Genomic DNA, 14,575 nt, shown 5'->3' with positions numbered 1-14,575 from the left:
AGCTGAATAATGTATAATTTGAATGAGTGTAAATCCCCATGTGTAGTTTTCGAGAAAATCGATGTTTGTTTCTTTGTAAATCTCAAAATGTGTGTTGTGTGATAATTACGGCACTTATTAAGATGAAACTGATGCTCAAGTATACGTTAATCAAAGTTTTCAACATGACACTAACAAGACGATAATGTGCAATATGATTCATGAGACATAGCCCAAATTTATGATCTGCTCTTCTTGAACTTTAGTTCTATTACGATCTTATTCAAATATAAGACATATCAATCGATAGATCACACCTAGATGAAGGAAATCACGTGCTTAAAGTGAATTATCATGCTTAGTTTTCGAGAAAATCGAGATGATTTTTTTATGTCGTTCGTTGGTAATCGGATGAAGTTGATTTATTTTATTCTGTTGAGATAGATTATTAATTTATGTACTATATAACAAGAATATGATCTTTTATGAAGTAGATTGTATCTATTGTTTGATTTCTGTTAGCAGTGGTCGTACACTATTTGTAGCATAACAAATTATATATACGTAAATATGAACTGTTGTACTTGTGATGATAGTTTTTATATAACTCTATAATAGTGTAATGTGATATTCAAAAGTATGGCTAGTTCAAGTTTGCCAAGCGAAGTACTTGTATTTTTACCTGTTTTTGGCCATAAACGATTTTTTAAATGTAGCTTTTACAAATATTATACCTAGGTAATTATACGTATGCAGCAAATAAAAGAAAGTAACCTGGGGAGGGGGAGGAAGTTGCTCTACTTCCGTGGATCTACCATTGAGCATTAGCTATTTGGTTATACTAATAACTCCCAATCTGAGAGGTGTGAAAGATCTACAAGCGGAACACAAAAAGAAAAGTAAACTGAAAAAGAAAATTAATTAAAAATCTTTCCATCTCAATCCAAGTTACGAGGAACTCGAACCAGATGGTACTAGACGAACATGGAGGATAGTGTATTCAATATTTTCAAAGGAAGTTAGGTTATGGTTAGGTCAAGGAGGTTAGGAATCTATAGGATACAAGTACAAAATGGAAATGGCTTCCATTAATCGTAAATAACTAAACTAATTATAAATGACAACCGATAATTGACTATAGGTCTTTTAATATTTAAGACCAAAGATTGAATTCGTAGACTTGCACTCTTGGAGGCAGCTGGGATCTAGCAACCCTATTTGTAGTGAGAATTTTCTCTTTTATTTTAAGACTTTTTACCCAAGTTTCTAACATTCTGTAACGGCGAATGCATAAAAGGATTCCCAAATTAAATGTCCCAATTTGAAGACTACAACAGAATTGTCAATTAACTTTCTAGTAATTATCTTATTGGATTAAAATTATCATATATTTATTAATATAATGATACAATATTATAAATATCTAACGCAAGCGTAAATTTTAATAAGATTTTCAAATGCGTGAGATGTCCCATTTCCAACAAGAGAGGCAATACATTTTTCGGACATCGCAGCAGATCGTGGTTTTATATAAGTTATCAAAAAATAATTGTTATGATACAGTCGTTGACATTTTTTTTGCATACTAAACATGAAGATGCAATCAAAAATGATGGTATTCAAATGAAAATTGTGATGCGGTTGGATGATCTGATGTTTTTGTTATAGTGTGTGTCTTAAGACCTCAAAGTAACATGGGAAAAATCACGTTCAATTTCGGGTCAGCTCAGGTGGCTTATGTAACATCTAGTGTATATACTAAATCTATAGTTTTACAGCTGAAATGGAAAACTACATTTTTATAACGATAATGTCAAAATTGCCATATCTGGGAATCATAACAAAGGTAACCAGTCCATAGTTGCTGTGTGAATTATTTGATATTTTGGATGAAGTTTTGAGTAATTTATGTCATTCTTCTCTATATGACTGTGTGAAACAAGAAGTTGTTCTTACCTTTAATTTAAAGTGAAATTGACTCGTTTTAACATTAAGATTCTCTAATAAAGCCTATGGGCAATTTATTTCCTAAGTATAAAAATGTTTGATTGTTTTGTGTCTATATTCTAAAGAGTATTTTTCTTTTTTCTGGGTTCCTTAAAGTTCGTGGTGACTACAGAGTGGAAAGGGTTGGGAAATCGTGCTAGATTTTGATTCAATCACAAGCTCAAACTGCCATAACTTGCCTGAAGCTGAACGGAATTAATCGTAATGAAAACATCCAATATCAATACATTTCAGTCTACGAGCATCCCAGCTATATAAAAATTTCCGATCTCGAGCGAATAAATTCTTCGAATGCATCTTGGACACTCTTTTGGTTGTTAAAGACTTGTCCGTTCAAGAACATGTCCAGATGCTGAAATATAGAAGTCCCAGATGTCTGTAGAAGAGCATGCTGGATAAAGAGTGTCTCGTATTACAATGTACGTAACATTTGTGCCATCATTTATTCTCATTGTCGTTGTCGTAACGTGATAAAACCATTTTTGTTCACTACTGGCCGAAACAGACGTTTCAGCTTTTGGTACATTTTGTCAATATTCTGAATTCTTGGGAGTGATGGATTTGCAAGAATTGAGTAAGATATAATGCATCAATGCAGGTACGAAGCATCTTAGGTCACCATGAACCTCTCTGAGCGTAACATCGACTCTGAAAATGTTTTAAGAGTGGAAGCCCGATTTAACCTTTGGTAGAACATATTGGTTGTCGTCCATACAAGATCAATTTCCTTGGATGTGTGAATGGGGTTGAGAAATAAATAATTTTCGTAGCGCAAAAGCAGCACCAGTGTGGAATAGAATTTAAAACACGGATATTTTTTATTCTTAGTCAATTCGTTTTGCATTTATTTATCCATTTTTATTTATCCATAATTTTTCCATATGCAGTGCAACGCTGAGCTCCTCTTCAACCTCTCTTGTCCTTCTGTGAATTTGTTTTGGTGATCATCTACCGTCAATTCATCGCCATCAATACCAGAACAACGTCCATCATCTTCTTATCTTCCAAACATAGTCGCCAAAATAGAATTTGTGAGGCTAATTTGCCATTGAATATTCGCTTACACTGTTCACAGTTCACATTAATGTTCCGAGCTTTTAGGCCCTTCTTTTGCGAGAATCGTGTTTTGGCATCCTATTCTTTCAGCCTGAAAATAGATGAAAGTACAGATTTAGGGATGGCCTATATACATATATCCAGGAAGCGTAGATCATAAGATTTCGAATAATATGTAACAAAGTAATATGTTTTATGGCAACAAGCATGTATTTAAGCGAAAATATCCGAAATCTTACATATATTTTTTTCAACAAGCCAATAAAAGGGAATATTCTATTAGTTAATGCAAACAGTAAGAAAATCATATAGTTGGAAGCCTTCAAGAAAATGTTCTCTTTATTTTAAGTTGCGCGAGTAATGCTCTATTTAGTCTCGAGCCGCCACTGATTTGACGTCAAGCCAGAATTGCCACTTTAATTTAGAACTTTATGTATATAGGAACTCTAACGTGTGATTAATACCCCTTCTGTTGTCTTCAAATTTATTTTGAAAAGTGGTGATTTTAGCTTTACTCAAGCCACAATCGCTGCTTTAATTTGCTAGTAACTTTCCGTATGTAGGAGCATTAACGATTGTTTGTAGGACTGAACAGCATTAGCATGGCACTAACGATTGATGCTTGTTATTATTCAAAAGGTTATTTATAAATGTTTCGATTCTAGCTTAACGTCAAATTAGAATTGACACTTCAATTTGTTAGTAACATTCCGTGTGTAGGAGCGTTAACATTGTGGTTGTACTAATATAGCACGATCGATTGGTATAGCATGTAATTCTCAGATATGCTTATGTTTGCTTGATAGGGCATTTATGCAAATTATCAGTTAATATTATGGTCTTCGCATGAAAAAAAATTGTGCAAAAATTTTAAAGGCGTATTTTATCTCCTCTTTCTTCCAATTTGAACACGTTTTTGAAATGCAAATTTGATAAGCACTTTATGTAACATGAAAAAAAAAACCGGCTCCAGCCAAATAGCCTACTATGTTCAAAATTAATTTTTTAAATATGTTTTATTTCATTTTATACAATGGCTACCCCGGAGTTTGCAATATAATCACGAAGTCACCTTTGCAGCCATCGAGACTCCCATGGAACATCAACTTAGTGATTCAAACCGATTTCGTTTAAATTTGACAGGTAGATACCAGACATAAAATAAGCAGATACGTTGATTCTTTTCTGTGGGAAGAAACGATACTCGGGAACGAAAGCCGGTAAGAAAATACATGTTTCATACTTCTCTTGGCAAAACAATTAAATGGGCCACAGGCTTTTCCAAGCTAAGGTCACGAAATATCACATTTTCTAATGAAGGTAGTTCAGAAGTATCAGAAGTGTATGAAATATTCTAACGAATTTGCGTAAGAGACAGTACATAAAATAATCAAACACGCGATATTTAAAATTTAAGTTTAACTTTGAAAACATGAATTAAAATATATTTAAAATTAAACTCTGAGGATATTAATTGAAAGGTATTTAAAATTAAAATTTAACTCTGAAAACATTAACTGAAAGGTATCGAAGTTTAATTTTTTAATCATTAACTGAAATATGTTTAAAACTAAAGCTTAACTTTGAAAACATTAATTGAAAGGTATTTAAAATTAAAATTTAATCCCGGAAACTTTAATTGCAAGATATTTAAAGTTTAACTCTGAAAACTTTTACATAGAAGATATTTAAAATTAAAGTTCAACTCTGAAAACATTAATTGAAAGATGTTTTAAAAAAAGTTTAACTCTGATAACATTAACTGGAAGATATTGAAAATTAAAGAACTCTGGGAACATTAATTGAAACATAATTAGAGTTTAACTCTGAAAACATGAGTTGAAAGCTATTTGAAATGAAAGTTTAACTCTTGAATACATTATTGAAAGATGTTTAAAATTTAAGTTTAAATCTAACAACATTACCTGGAAGGTATTTAAATTTAACATTTAAGAAAATATTAATTGGAAGGTATTTGATATTAAAGTTTAACTCTGAAAATATTAATTGAAAGATATTTGAAATTAAAATTTAATTCTTAAAATGTTTATTGAAACACATTTAAATTTGAAGTTTTAAGATTTAATAACGATTTTAGTTTTTTTTTAAATATCTTATTAACATGGTGTATGCTGTCAGCGTTTTGGTGTCATATTCAAAGGCTTGATTGGGAGGTATTTTACCAATTTTACCTTAATCAGTGACGTGGTTTCGAGCCTCTTTTTTATTGGTCATGAATTACATATTTTCAGCGCCATAACAATTATTTTTTATCGATTTTCTTGGAAACTACACACGATGATTTACCCTCAAATAAAGTGAAATTAAATCATTTAGTTTAATGTCCCACGATTGTGCTGTTCAGGCTGAAGTAGACGTATGATCAATGAAAGTGAATGATACTGAAATTAAATTTTTGTTTGCTTCCACTGAGAAAGCACAAAAATTAACATTTTTTGTGTTCGATGAGATTGATACATGTCATATTTGGATAAGATTTTGTTCACATTATATAGTAACACTATTGCAAAATATTGGCAGGTATGATCTCGGTTTTTAACAGTGGGGGTCCGGCAAAACTAAGCGAACTCTCGAATCTGCATTAGTATATAATGGGAAGGGCATCATGGAGTGAATTCTTGCGGAAGCCATGACTAATTGAAGCTCTAATATTACTATTACAGGGTTAGTATTTGCACATCTTTCTATGTTTGAATGAATTTTCTACAAATTGTATTTTCTTGTATTTTGATTAGATGACTCTTCAAATAACGTGTATCTGAAGTGGACTGAAACGACTGTATTAGCCAACAAAGAATGTGAGTTTAATGACTATGGATTACCAGGTTCAGAAATATGTGCTTTGGGATCTGGAGAATCAAGTTTCTGTGACGTGAGTAGTTTCCATACTTCTATGCATGTTGTATATAAGCATAAAATAACATGATCTATGAATATGAACCATAAGAACTTCACACACTGATCTACGAATGATCGGTGAATATAATGATTGTTTAGTGTTACTGTAAATTGGAGGAATCTGGGTGTATTAAGAAACAAAAATTGATCTAAGTATCGTCGCTTTTGCATTCTGTTAGTGCAAGGTAACGAAACAAAGATGGATGGATAAAATGATCCTTGTATTATTATATTGTATTAAAAACGGACGAGAAAGCGCTGGAGAAGGTAATAGTTTACGTAACATTTTCCTGAGTGAAACATCGTAAACAGATGCAACTAAGAGTTATGCTTCTTCTCGGGAAAGTTACATTGCACTTGCTACACCAGATATTTTATTAATCCTAGTTAAGTTAGTACTATTGCTCTCTTGTGCTAGTTTCAATTCCCAATTGATGAAAAATTTAAGTAATTTATTAATTTATTATTTTTACTCTCTCGAGTATACATTTTTAATGAGAAGGATTTAATCTGCTTTGCTAATATTATTACGCGGCCAAACTTCCGCCTCGGAACATTCTTCAGTTTTTGAAATATATAACCAAAGAAAGCATTTACATTAAAAGAATATATATTAATACAGGGTGGGGCAAGTAAAAGTGACCCGGAGAGCAGAGTTCCAGGGCACGAAGAAACACAGCAAAGGAAAGGAAATAGTTCGCTAACCTGCTCATAGCTGATGTTGAAAATGGCCACCATTCATCTCTTGAATGATCTCATGAATGAAAATGATCACAATTTCAGGTGTTCGGACAAGTTTCGGAATCTATTTTACCTTGTTCAAAACAGATACTGTATGACGCCAGTTGCTGACTAATCGTTGCAATGCACTCTTTGCTGGCACTTTGGCAACAGTCAGGAAAATTCATGAAATTCAAATGCAAACAACTGACCACATTCTTTCCACGAATCTATTTTCAGGTAACTTTCTACAACGAACACCCTCTGCTGACCTGTGAGTACTATCCTCACCTGTACACTGCTCAATTCCCACTGACACAACCCGGAATAAGATCTGAACAGGTGGAGTGCGTACATGTGGTGTGCGCGTCACGTCACGTGACGTGGTTCGATGCATATATTCACGTCTCCAATCGTATCCACTTCTCCGGGCCACTTTTATTTGCCCCACTCTATACTTCAAAAAGGGAATATAGTGATGAACTTGGTCAAGCATAGTAGAATTCTTACTGTGTGAAGCTTGGTCCTCTAGGCTATGCGACGCACACATTAGAACATTTTAACCCGTTCTAAAACTACAATAATCTCTGATGTAGCAACTCTTCCGGATGATGTAGCATGAGATAAGGTCTGCCAGTTAACATTTAAACATTTCTGATTTGGATTAGTGTGTGGTAAGCACATAACTACACTTCGCCATTAATGCTGATTGAGGGATGCATTTTTGTCTTGTTGACATCTCAGTGTATTCTTAGCGTGAGTAATGTATGAAAATTTCCTTAACGTAACGAGAATAACCTCTAGAAGTGCTGTGCCTCCAAAAGTAGGAAACAGTAAGTTTTTATTTGTTAATGTGTTTCAAACTTTCTTCTTTTCTTCTTTTTTAAGGGTGACAGTGGAGGTCCATTGTTTGTACAAAATGGCGATTCCACACTCCAAATAGGAATTAATTCATATGGAGATGGTCGATGTCCAAGTGTATACCCAACTGTTTTTACTCGTTTGACTTCATATTTGGACTGGATCTCCGAAACAACAGGAATAGAAGTTGTATAGGAAAAACCGTTATTTGTAATATATCTAAAACTATTACAATGAAACCAAAATTCACATAAGAAAATACATTGCACTGATTAAACTGCATAATAAAAGTTAGTGTTAGAAGTAAAATTTACAATAAAAGTAATTGAAATATACATTAGTGTTTATTATTGCTATAGAAATCCATTTGTTGTTTACAAGTGTTTAGCCTGATAATGCGAAAGAAAATAAACTCTTTCACAGATGATATAGGCTACTGGTTAACACTCTTGGTTTGGAATCGAGAGTTCTCAAAATATTAATTTATCATCAGATAACAAGGTGTAAAATTATTAAAGATTATATCAAAGAGCCTTCCTTGAAAACAAGAACGTTACTCGGTTTAAAACGTAGTGAACTCTTTAAAGCCAAAATTAACAGAAAAATTATAATCCGTTGACAAAGTATATAATTGTAAGAACTCCACTAAAAGACTCATTCAGTTAAGATGTTCAAAAACTAGCTTCACTTGCCAACTTTGCGCCAAGTACAGTAATATAACAATTCTCCAAAACTGTCAGATGATACAGGATGTTAAAAGATAACCTATTTTGTTCATAGTGAAATGGTATAGCTCTGGTCACAAAAAGTGAGACTGCCTTTCAGAGACTAAGTCCGAAAAAAATGACCCTGGATCCTTAAAAGTTTCCATTTTCCATGTAGACATTAACTTTTCCCTGAATTTCTGCCACAGTCAGGGATGGAAGTTGAATGATAACATTGCAATATGCATATTATAAGATGAACAAAATATCTACAATACAGAAAATTATGGTAATTTTAAGCTCCAAAAGTGATACATTACTTATATTTTTAATCTGGAACGATTAAACAAGCGGTGAAAGTAGGGAAAATATCGTAAATACAAACATACTACAATGAATAACTTTCTTCTTCACGCGATTTGCTAATTGTTTCACTGTCAATTCGAGTGTTCCATAAACATACCTTTGTCCAGTTTTCTTCCTTGGAGACAAAATTAAGGAGTAATTTATGAAAAATCCATTAAAGCCACCAGAGTAAAAGGAAGAACATTTAAAAACAATTTGCTGATTTCGGGTATAACATATAATTCATCAGACCTGTTTGAGAGGAAACTAATTTCAGGAAATAAACTAAAATCACATTTACTTTCAAAGTTTGTATTACAACCTAACAGAAAATAAACCAAATCTGAATAAATCTTTGCTGCGCATAAGAGAGTTAATTCCTTTTCTTTTTTGAGAAGACCTCTTAAAACGTTGTTTTTGCCAGGGAAACAGAAAAAGACTTTTGTGATTTATTCTCTGTAAAGTTCTTCAGCTAGTAACTCTAACTAGTATTTAAAATAAACATACAAACACGATGAGAAGAATCTTTAAAATTATGGACCTATATATATATATATATATATATATATATATATATATATATATATATATATATATATATATATATATATATATATATAATGATAATAAATATAATGATTTGTTTGTTATTTCTATCTCTTGTGTGTGTGCTCCCTGGAGCTTGTGGTGAATAAACACGATGATCGTGGGTGTTCTTGGAGGTCTCTCATTTCCTCCCACTTTTTTCACTCTACTATTATCTTCCATCTCATTATCACCATTTTCTTTAGTCTCGGTACATAAATACGGAAGACAGAACTAAACGAAAATTGTATAATTTTAAATTAGACCCAAAAACTATTTTAAGCTAAATCTTATAGCAATTCTATCTTTTGCCAGGAGGAAATATTTGAATATTTAAAATGCAAGAATAATGCTGATGTTTCATTATCTTAAAATAATCCTTACGCATTTTAAATTAATAATATCCTATCACTGTAAAAAAGTAGGATTTTTATAACATCGTTCCTTATTAGAAGTTCAGCAGTTAATATTTATGTGATTTCCAACCCTGGGATCATCCGAATTTGACATTTTAACATTCTTTCCTAAATTCTTTAACATTTTCTCTGCCGTGAAATTATCTTAACACAGTAGTGCAATATTGTAATAACATCGTAACATGGAGTTGCATATTTATAGAAAACATTTGAAAATAGTTTTAGAAAAACCCAAAGTACACACCACTCCGGTCCTTCTGCATAAACTAGCAAGGAGAGAAAAACGCTCAGTCGAATGGTAAGCTGCGTGGAAAATACAAAAATGATAAAACTCAAGATCGGTGGCTTGAAACTTCCCAACGAACTGTGAAAGTATTTTTGAGAAAAGGCATGGTAATAGAACAGGATATTAATGGTTGATGGTGTTAGAAAAACATTTGATAGTGACGAAATGTACATTAAGAAACAACTGCTTCATACCAAAAGAATCACCTACATGATGAACCAACAAACTTGCCTTATTTTTAGGTTTCATGCGCTATTACGGGAATGAAGCAACTGGGAGGTGGAAATATAGAACACAATGCATAACGTTGGGGAGGGTTCACCGAGCTCAGTACGAAATGGAAAGTAATTTATGTAAATTGTGAGAATAGAGCTCCTTCGTGGCTAAGAGGTTAGCGTACGTGCCTTTGGCGTGGGAGACCCGGGTCTGATTCCTGGCGGGAGCTCAGGTGGTTCGAATTCCACGTTAATCAGTAGGTCCCGTCTCATATGGCCTCGCTGCTGAAAGGGACGTTAAACTCAAAATCAACTCAACTCAATATTTGTATCCAACAAATACTATATAGATATTTGTATACTTTTAGGGTCATCTATGCGGCGAAATGCACTATGTGGCAACGTCGTAGATAAAGAAACATAGTATAGATATACCAATCTATCAAATAGTTACATAGATTCTTTCCAGATGGCAGTCTCTCTCTCTCTCTCTCTCTCTCTCGATATAGATTGACAGTAGCATCACATATTTGTGTAGCGATCGATGTAAGTGCTTGATAGATTCATAGGCTAATGCTAATGGTTCCAAGTTAATCTGCGAAGTTGCCACATAGTGAGGTTTTGATTCCTCACAGCGCACAGTGGGAGATTTAATCGACCTAATAAAGGAACTTTATTCAATTTTGCGAACACGTAATATATCAAAATACCTACAATGTAGACAGTGGTGCTATTCTAATTTTTAACAACCGTCTCTCTCTCTCTCTCTCTCTCTCTCTCTCTCTCTATATATATATATATATATATATATATATATATATATATATATATATATATATATGTGTGTGTGTGTATGTGTGTGTGTGAGATGGATAGGTAGATAGTAGTTAGATATATATATAATTCTCTTAGGAAACAACCCATACAAGGTAGACTAAAGTAACTTTTCTACTCGATATCAAAGTGACTAGTAGCAACTTAAACAGTATTCTAATACAAGGTGGTGTGATGAAATTATGTAGCACTGCCAATATATTGGAAATGAGTTGTCGAAGAGAGGTTGTTGTCAAAAAGAATTGGAAAAAATCTTCATCAAGCAATGGATCCACAATTGTTGATAATGGTGTTTCAAATATAAATAACCCTCACCATTTCACTCATATGATCCCAGTTCTCATTCTTGATATCTGAGTATCACCCTTGATATCTCATGCCTGCGTGTGCGTGTATGTATGTCTGTTTCTGTCTGAGTATAACAAACGGTTCTGCGAACTCAAAGTATTTTAACAATCGATTCTAGCGAACCCAATGTGACCACAGCAAGTGCTTTCGTACTACTTCTAGTACCTTTTATAATATTTTGGTGTTGTAGTACGCTCACCAACAAATCTAATACTCTTCCTCTCCTTTTCTTTTCTCATAAATACATTTGGGACAGAAAAAGGAACCTCATGAAAAGTTGGCAATGTACTGTTCCTGGTAACTGACTTCTGCTTCTCATATTAAGGGTGTCTGGAGGAAACAGATCCATTTCTATCGATTCTGTGCTGTAACTTATAGATCATTCTATTGGGGAAAATAGAAAGTACAAAAGTGTCAAAGAGCGAAGGGTTAAAACTAAAAAATGACCACAATAAACAATAACATATATTTGGTGATCTGTTTAAACAGTAGGCTATTAAGGAATTAAAACTCGATTTTCTCAATAAGACCATTTTATGATATTTCTTGTTTTCTCCCGACATCCTCTATATTTGTCATGCTTGTGTTACTTTAGTTGTTTTACGGTGAGTTCTAATACGACAATTAAGCAGGGATTTCTACAGGATTCTTAGTTTGGGGGTGTAAAGTCAAAATTGGGAGGGTGGTTCAAAAAGTTTGTATCGAATTTTGACTGTAAAAAATAAAGTTGGGGCTCTTTCAAGAACGTGGGGTCACTCCCCCACTCACAGGGGAGGGGGAGCTACCGGAAATCTTCTAATATGATATTAATATCTTAAAATGTCATAAATAGGATAAAACGGGAGCAGATAAAATGTTAGTACTTTTTCCTCAGATCTAGTACTTTTTTCTGCATAGGTTAGTACGAAATATTTTTGGTGGGTACTCACACTGAGCGAACCGGTGAGAACCGGCTGAATAGTACCACTGGATGTAGGTAGCTAAATATGAAGTTGGCATGAAATTGCCAGGGATTCGGGCGATGATCGCGTGCAACGGTTGCACGTATGGCCTGAAGGGAGGCAACGAAGTGCGAGCGCGCAGAGCCTGCGATAGATAAGCTTTGTGCTAGCAGTTAATTTGTCTTGTGTTCTTCTGTGTTTACACATAGTGATCAGTGCAGTGCTGGAATAGCATTGAGGGTGTCCGAAGGGAAGATCGGCCATTTGAACTTTGCATTTCATTGTAGGGTTCTTGGAGAACAGCGTGGGAAAAGAGTGTATGTGAATATGTGGGGAAAAAATGTGTGTCAATTACAAACAAGATTTTAAGTAGGTGTCTGTGGTGTTCAGCTTGCGGATTAAGTTCACCTTAATCTTATTGAGATTAGAAGTGAAAACCGAGAAACCTTGCGCAAGTTTGTGCAAGAATGTGAAGACGTGGTGTGAAAATGGGCCCTGTGTTTACATGACGTGCTATATTCGACGTGTGGGAACAACAGGCGTCAACAAAGCAGTTGGAAGGTTAAACGAATTACATAACGGAAGAAACCGGGATAGCAGAAACTGACCCCTGGTATTCGCGAGTAAGAATAAGAAAATGTATTTATGATATACAGGTTAAATGGGACAAAGCGAATCGGCACCGGGAGAGGTTTTTCTAGAAGACAACGTAACGTGGTTGGAAAATGGACTTCAACATAATACCTATTCCGCCAACGGATACTTCTGTTGAAAATAAATGCATTAGACTGAAGAAAGTAGTTGCAGAATGTACCTTAAAAGTGCAAAGTAGAAAAGTTAAAGAACTTATGTAATCAACCATTAACGAGGAACTGTCGAAGGCGATTGAATTAAAATTACGGACGGGACGAAAACTCGACTTGGCAGTGAACGTCAAGTAACTTTGTTGCTGTTCTCTCACAGGAATAAGAAAATGAAGAAATCTGGAAACGTTACACTTCCAGTTCAGGCGAAATTTTCAGAAGATGAATTTTTGACATTACTAGTTGAGGCGAATCTTTCGAAAAATCAGTATAATGTCGTCCATGATCAGACAAAAGAAAAGCAGGCTCTAAAATGTATCCATCCTATGATAAGGTTAGAGATGTTAAGCGACGTTGTTATCCAGATGAAACAAAAATGACAGAAACGTATGTTGACATACTGGTGCAATCCCTTTTTGATCATATCGTAAGAAGATCGATAAAATACAAGATGTGTTTCGAACTTTGTCCGATGTTCGGACATTAACAGTGTTGTTAAGCAGGACTGTGATGGTGCGTAACAAAGTATTTATCGCCAACCCTTTTTAGATAGGCATTCAACTGACGAGAGTTGGTTTAATGTATATATTGTCCCTATTCAACTGTACAGTGTCACTAACATCGTAACTGTGTCATTTGGCAAAACCCGCTCCATCCTCTACCAATATTGTTGCCGTACAAAACGAAGTCCAGAAGTAGAAGACCAAAGCGAAAAACTCACTCCGACTACAATAACTACAGGTGACAAGAAATTTATCGTTCGGCCTAAGATGATTTTTTCTATGATTAATGGAAATTGTCTAATTCTGTATCCTCATGCGCATCTGCGCAAACGTGTTATTTATGTTGAGCAAAACCGAGAGAGTTGAATAATCTTGGTATTCTTTCTCATAAAACTATAGATGCGAACTTTGACTTTCGCATTCTCTCCGTTTCATTCTTGGATTGGTTTTATGGAACATATTTTTCACATTGCCTACCGACTAGATATTAAAGCATGGCAGGTACGAGACAAAGAAAATCGGATGAAACTGGAAGAAAAAACGAAACATGTCCAAGCAAAATTTCGTAGTGAGCTCGGAGTATTGGTATATATGCCGAATCAAGAAGCAGGAAACACCAATGATGGCTATATAACCCACAAATGTTTTCGGAATGCTGAAAAATCGTCCGAAATAACGGGTAAATGTCAACTTAATTAAGCGATTTCACATTATTTTAGAATGCTTAAATTGTGGTTTCCCGATTGACAGAAGCACATCTGGTGAGTACGCTTGTTGCACTTCGGAACTGTATTTGTGAGAGTATTCTTGGTATCATGTGCTTAAGCAGACACAGTCTTATTTCACGGGAGAAATATTATTGCCAATAGGCCAGCGAGTATTCTACCAATAGGCCAGCTTTCCGAAGAAGCACAGTAGGTTCGAAATAAGGACATAAGAAATATAAGAAATTCTTTATGAGCAAATCATCCAGGATTAATATCAACACAGATTTAATTCATAGATTGCTGATCACCTTTGACCCATATATTGCTAGCAAACGTGCTCCTGCCA

At 34.3% G+C, this 14,575-nt stretch overlaps 1 protein-coding gene across 2 annotated transcripts in view; it reads left to right on the top strand.

The window, feature by feature from the left end:
- The window catches only part of LOC145673209 (uncharacterized), a 176,030-nt gene that overhangs the window by 120,338 nt on the left and 41,117 nt on the right, over positions 1-14,575 (top strand). For both annotated transcript variants that reach the window (XM_081742693.1, XM_081742692.1), the window contains exon 6: positions 5,799-5,935. In XM_081742693.1, coding sequence (XP_081598819.1) covers positions 5,799-5,935 — 137 coding nt within the window. The remainder of the gene's footprint in view (positions 1-5,798; positions 5,936-14,575) is intronic.

The sequence above is a fragment of the Thermobia domestica genome, chromosome 16, assembly GCF_964235325.1.
Source record: "Thermobia domestica chromosome 16, izTheDome1.hap1.1, whole genome shotgun sequence".
NCBI classification, from domain to species: domain Eukaryota; kingdom Metazoa; phylum Arthropoda; class Insecta; order Zygentoma; family Lepismatidae; genus Thermobia; species Thermobia domestica.
Note: the sequence above shows the minus strand (reverse complement) of the source record. Positions and strands in the feature narration are given on the sequence as shown.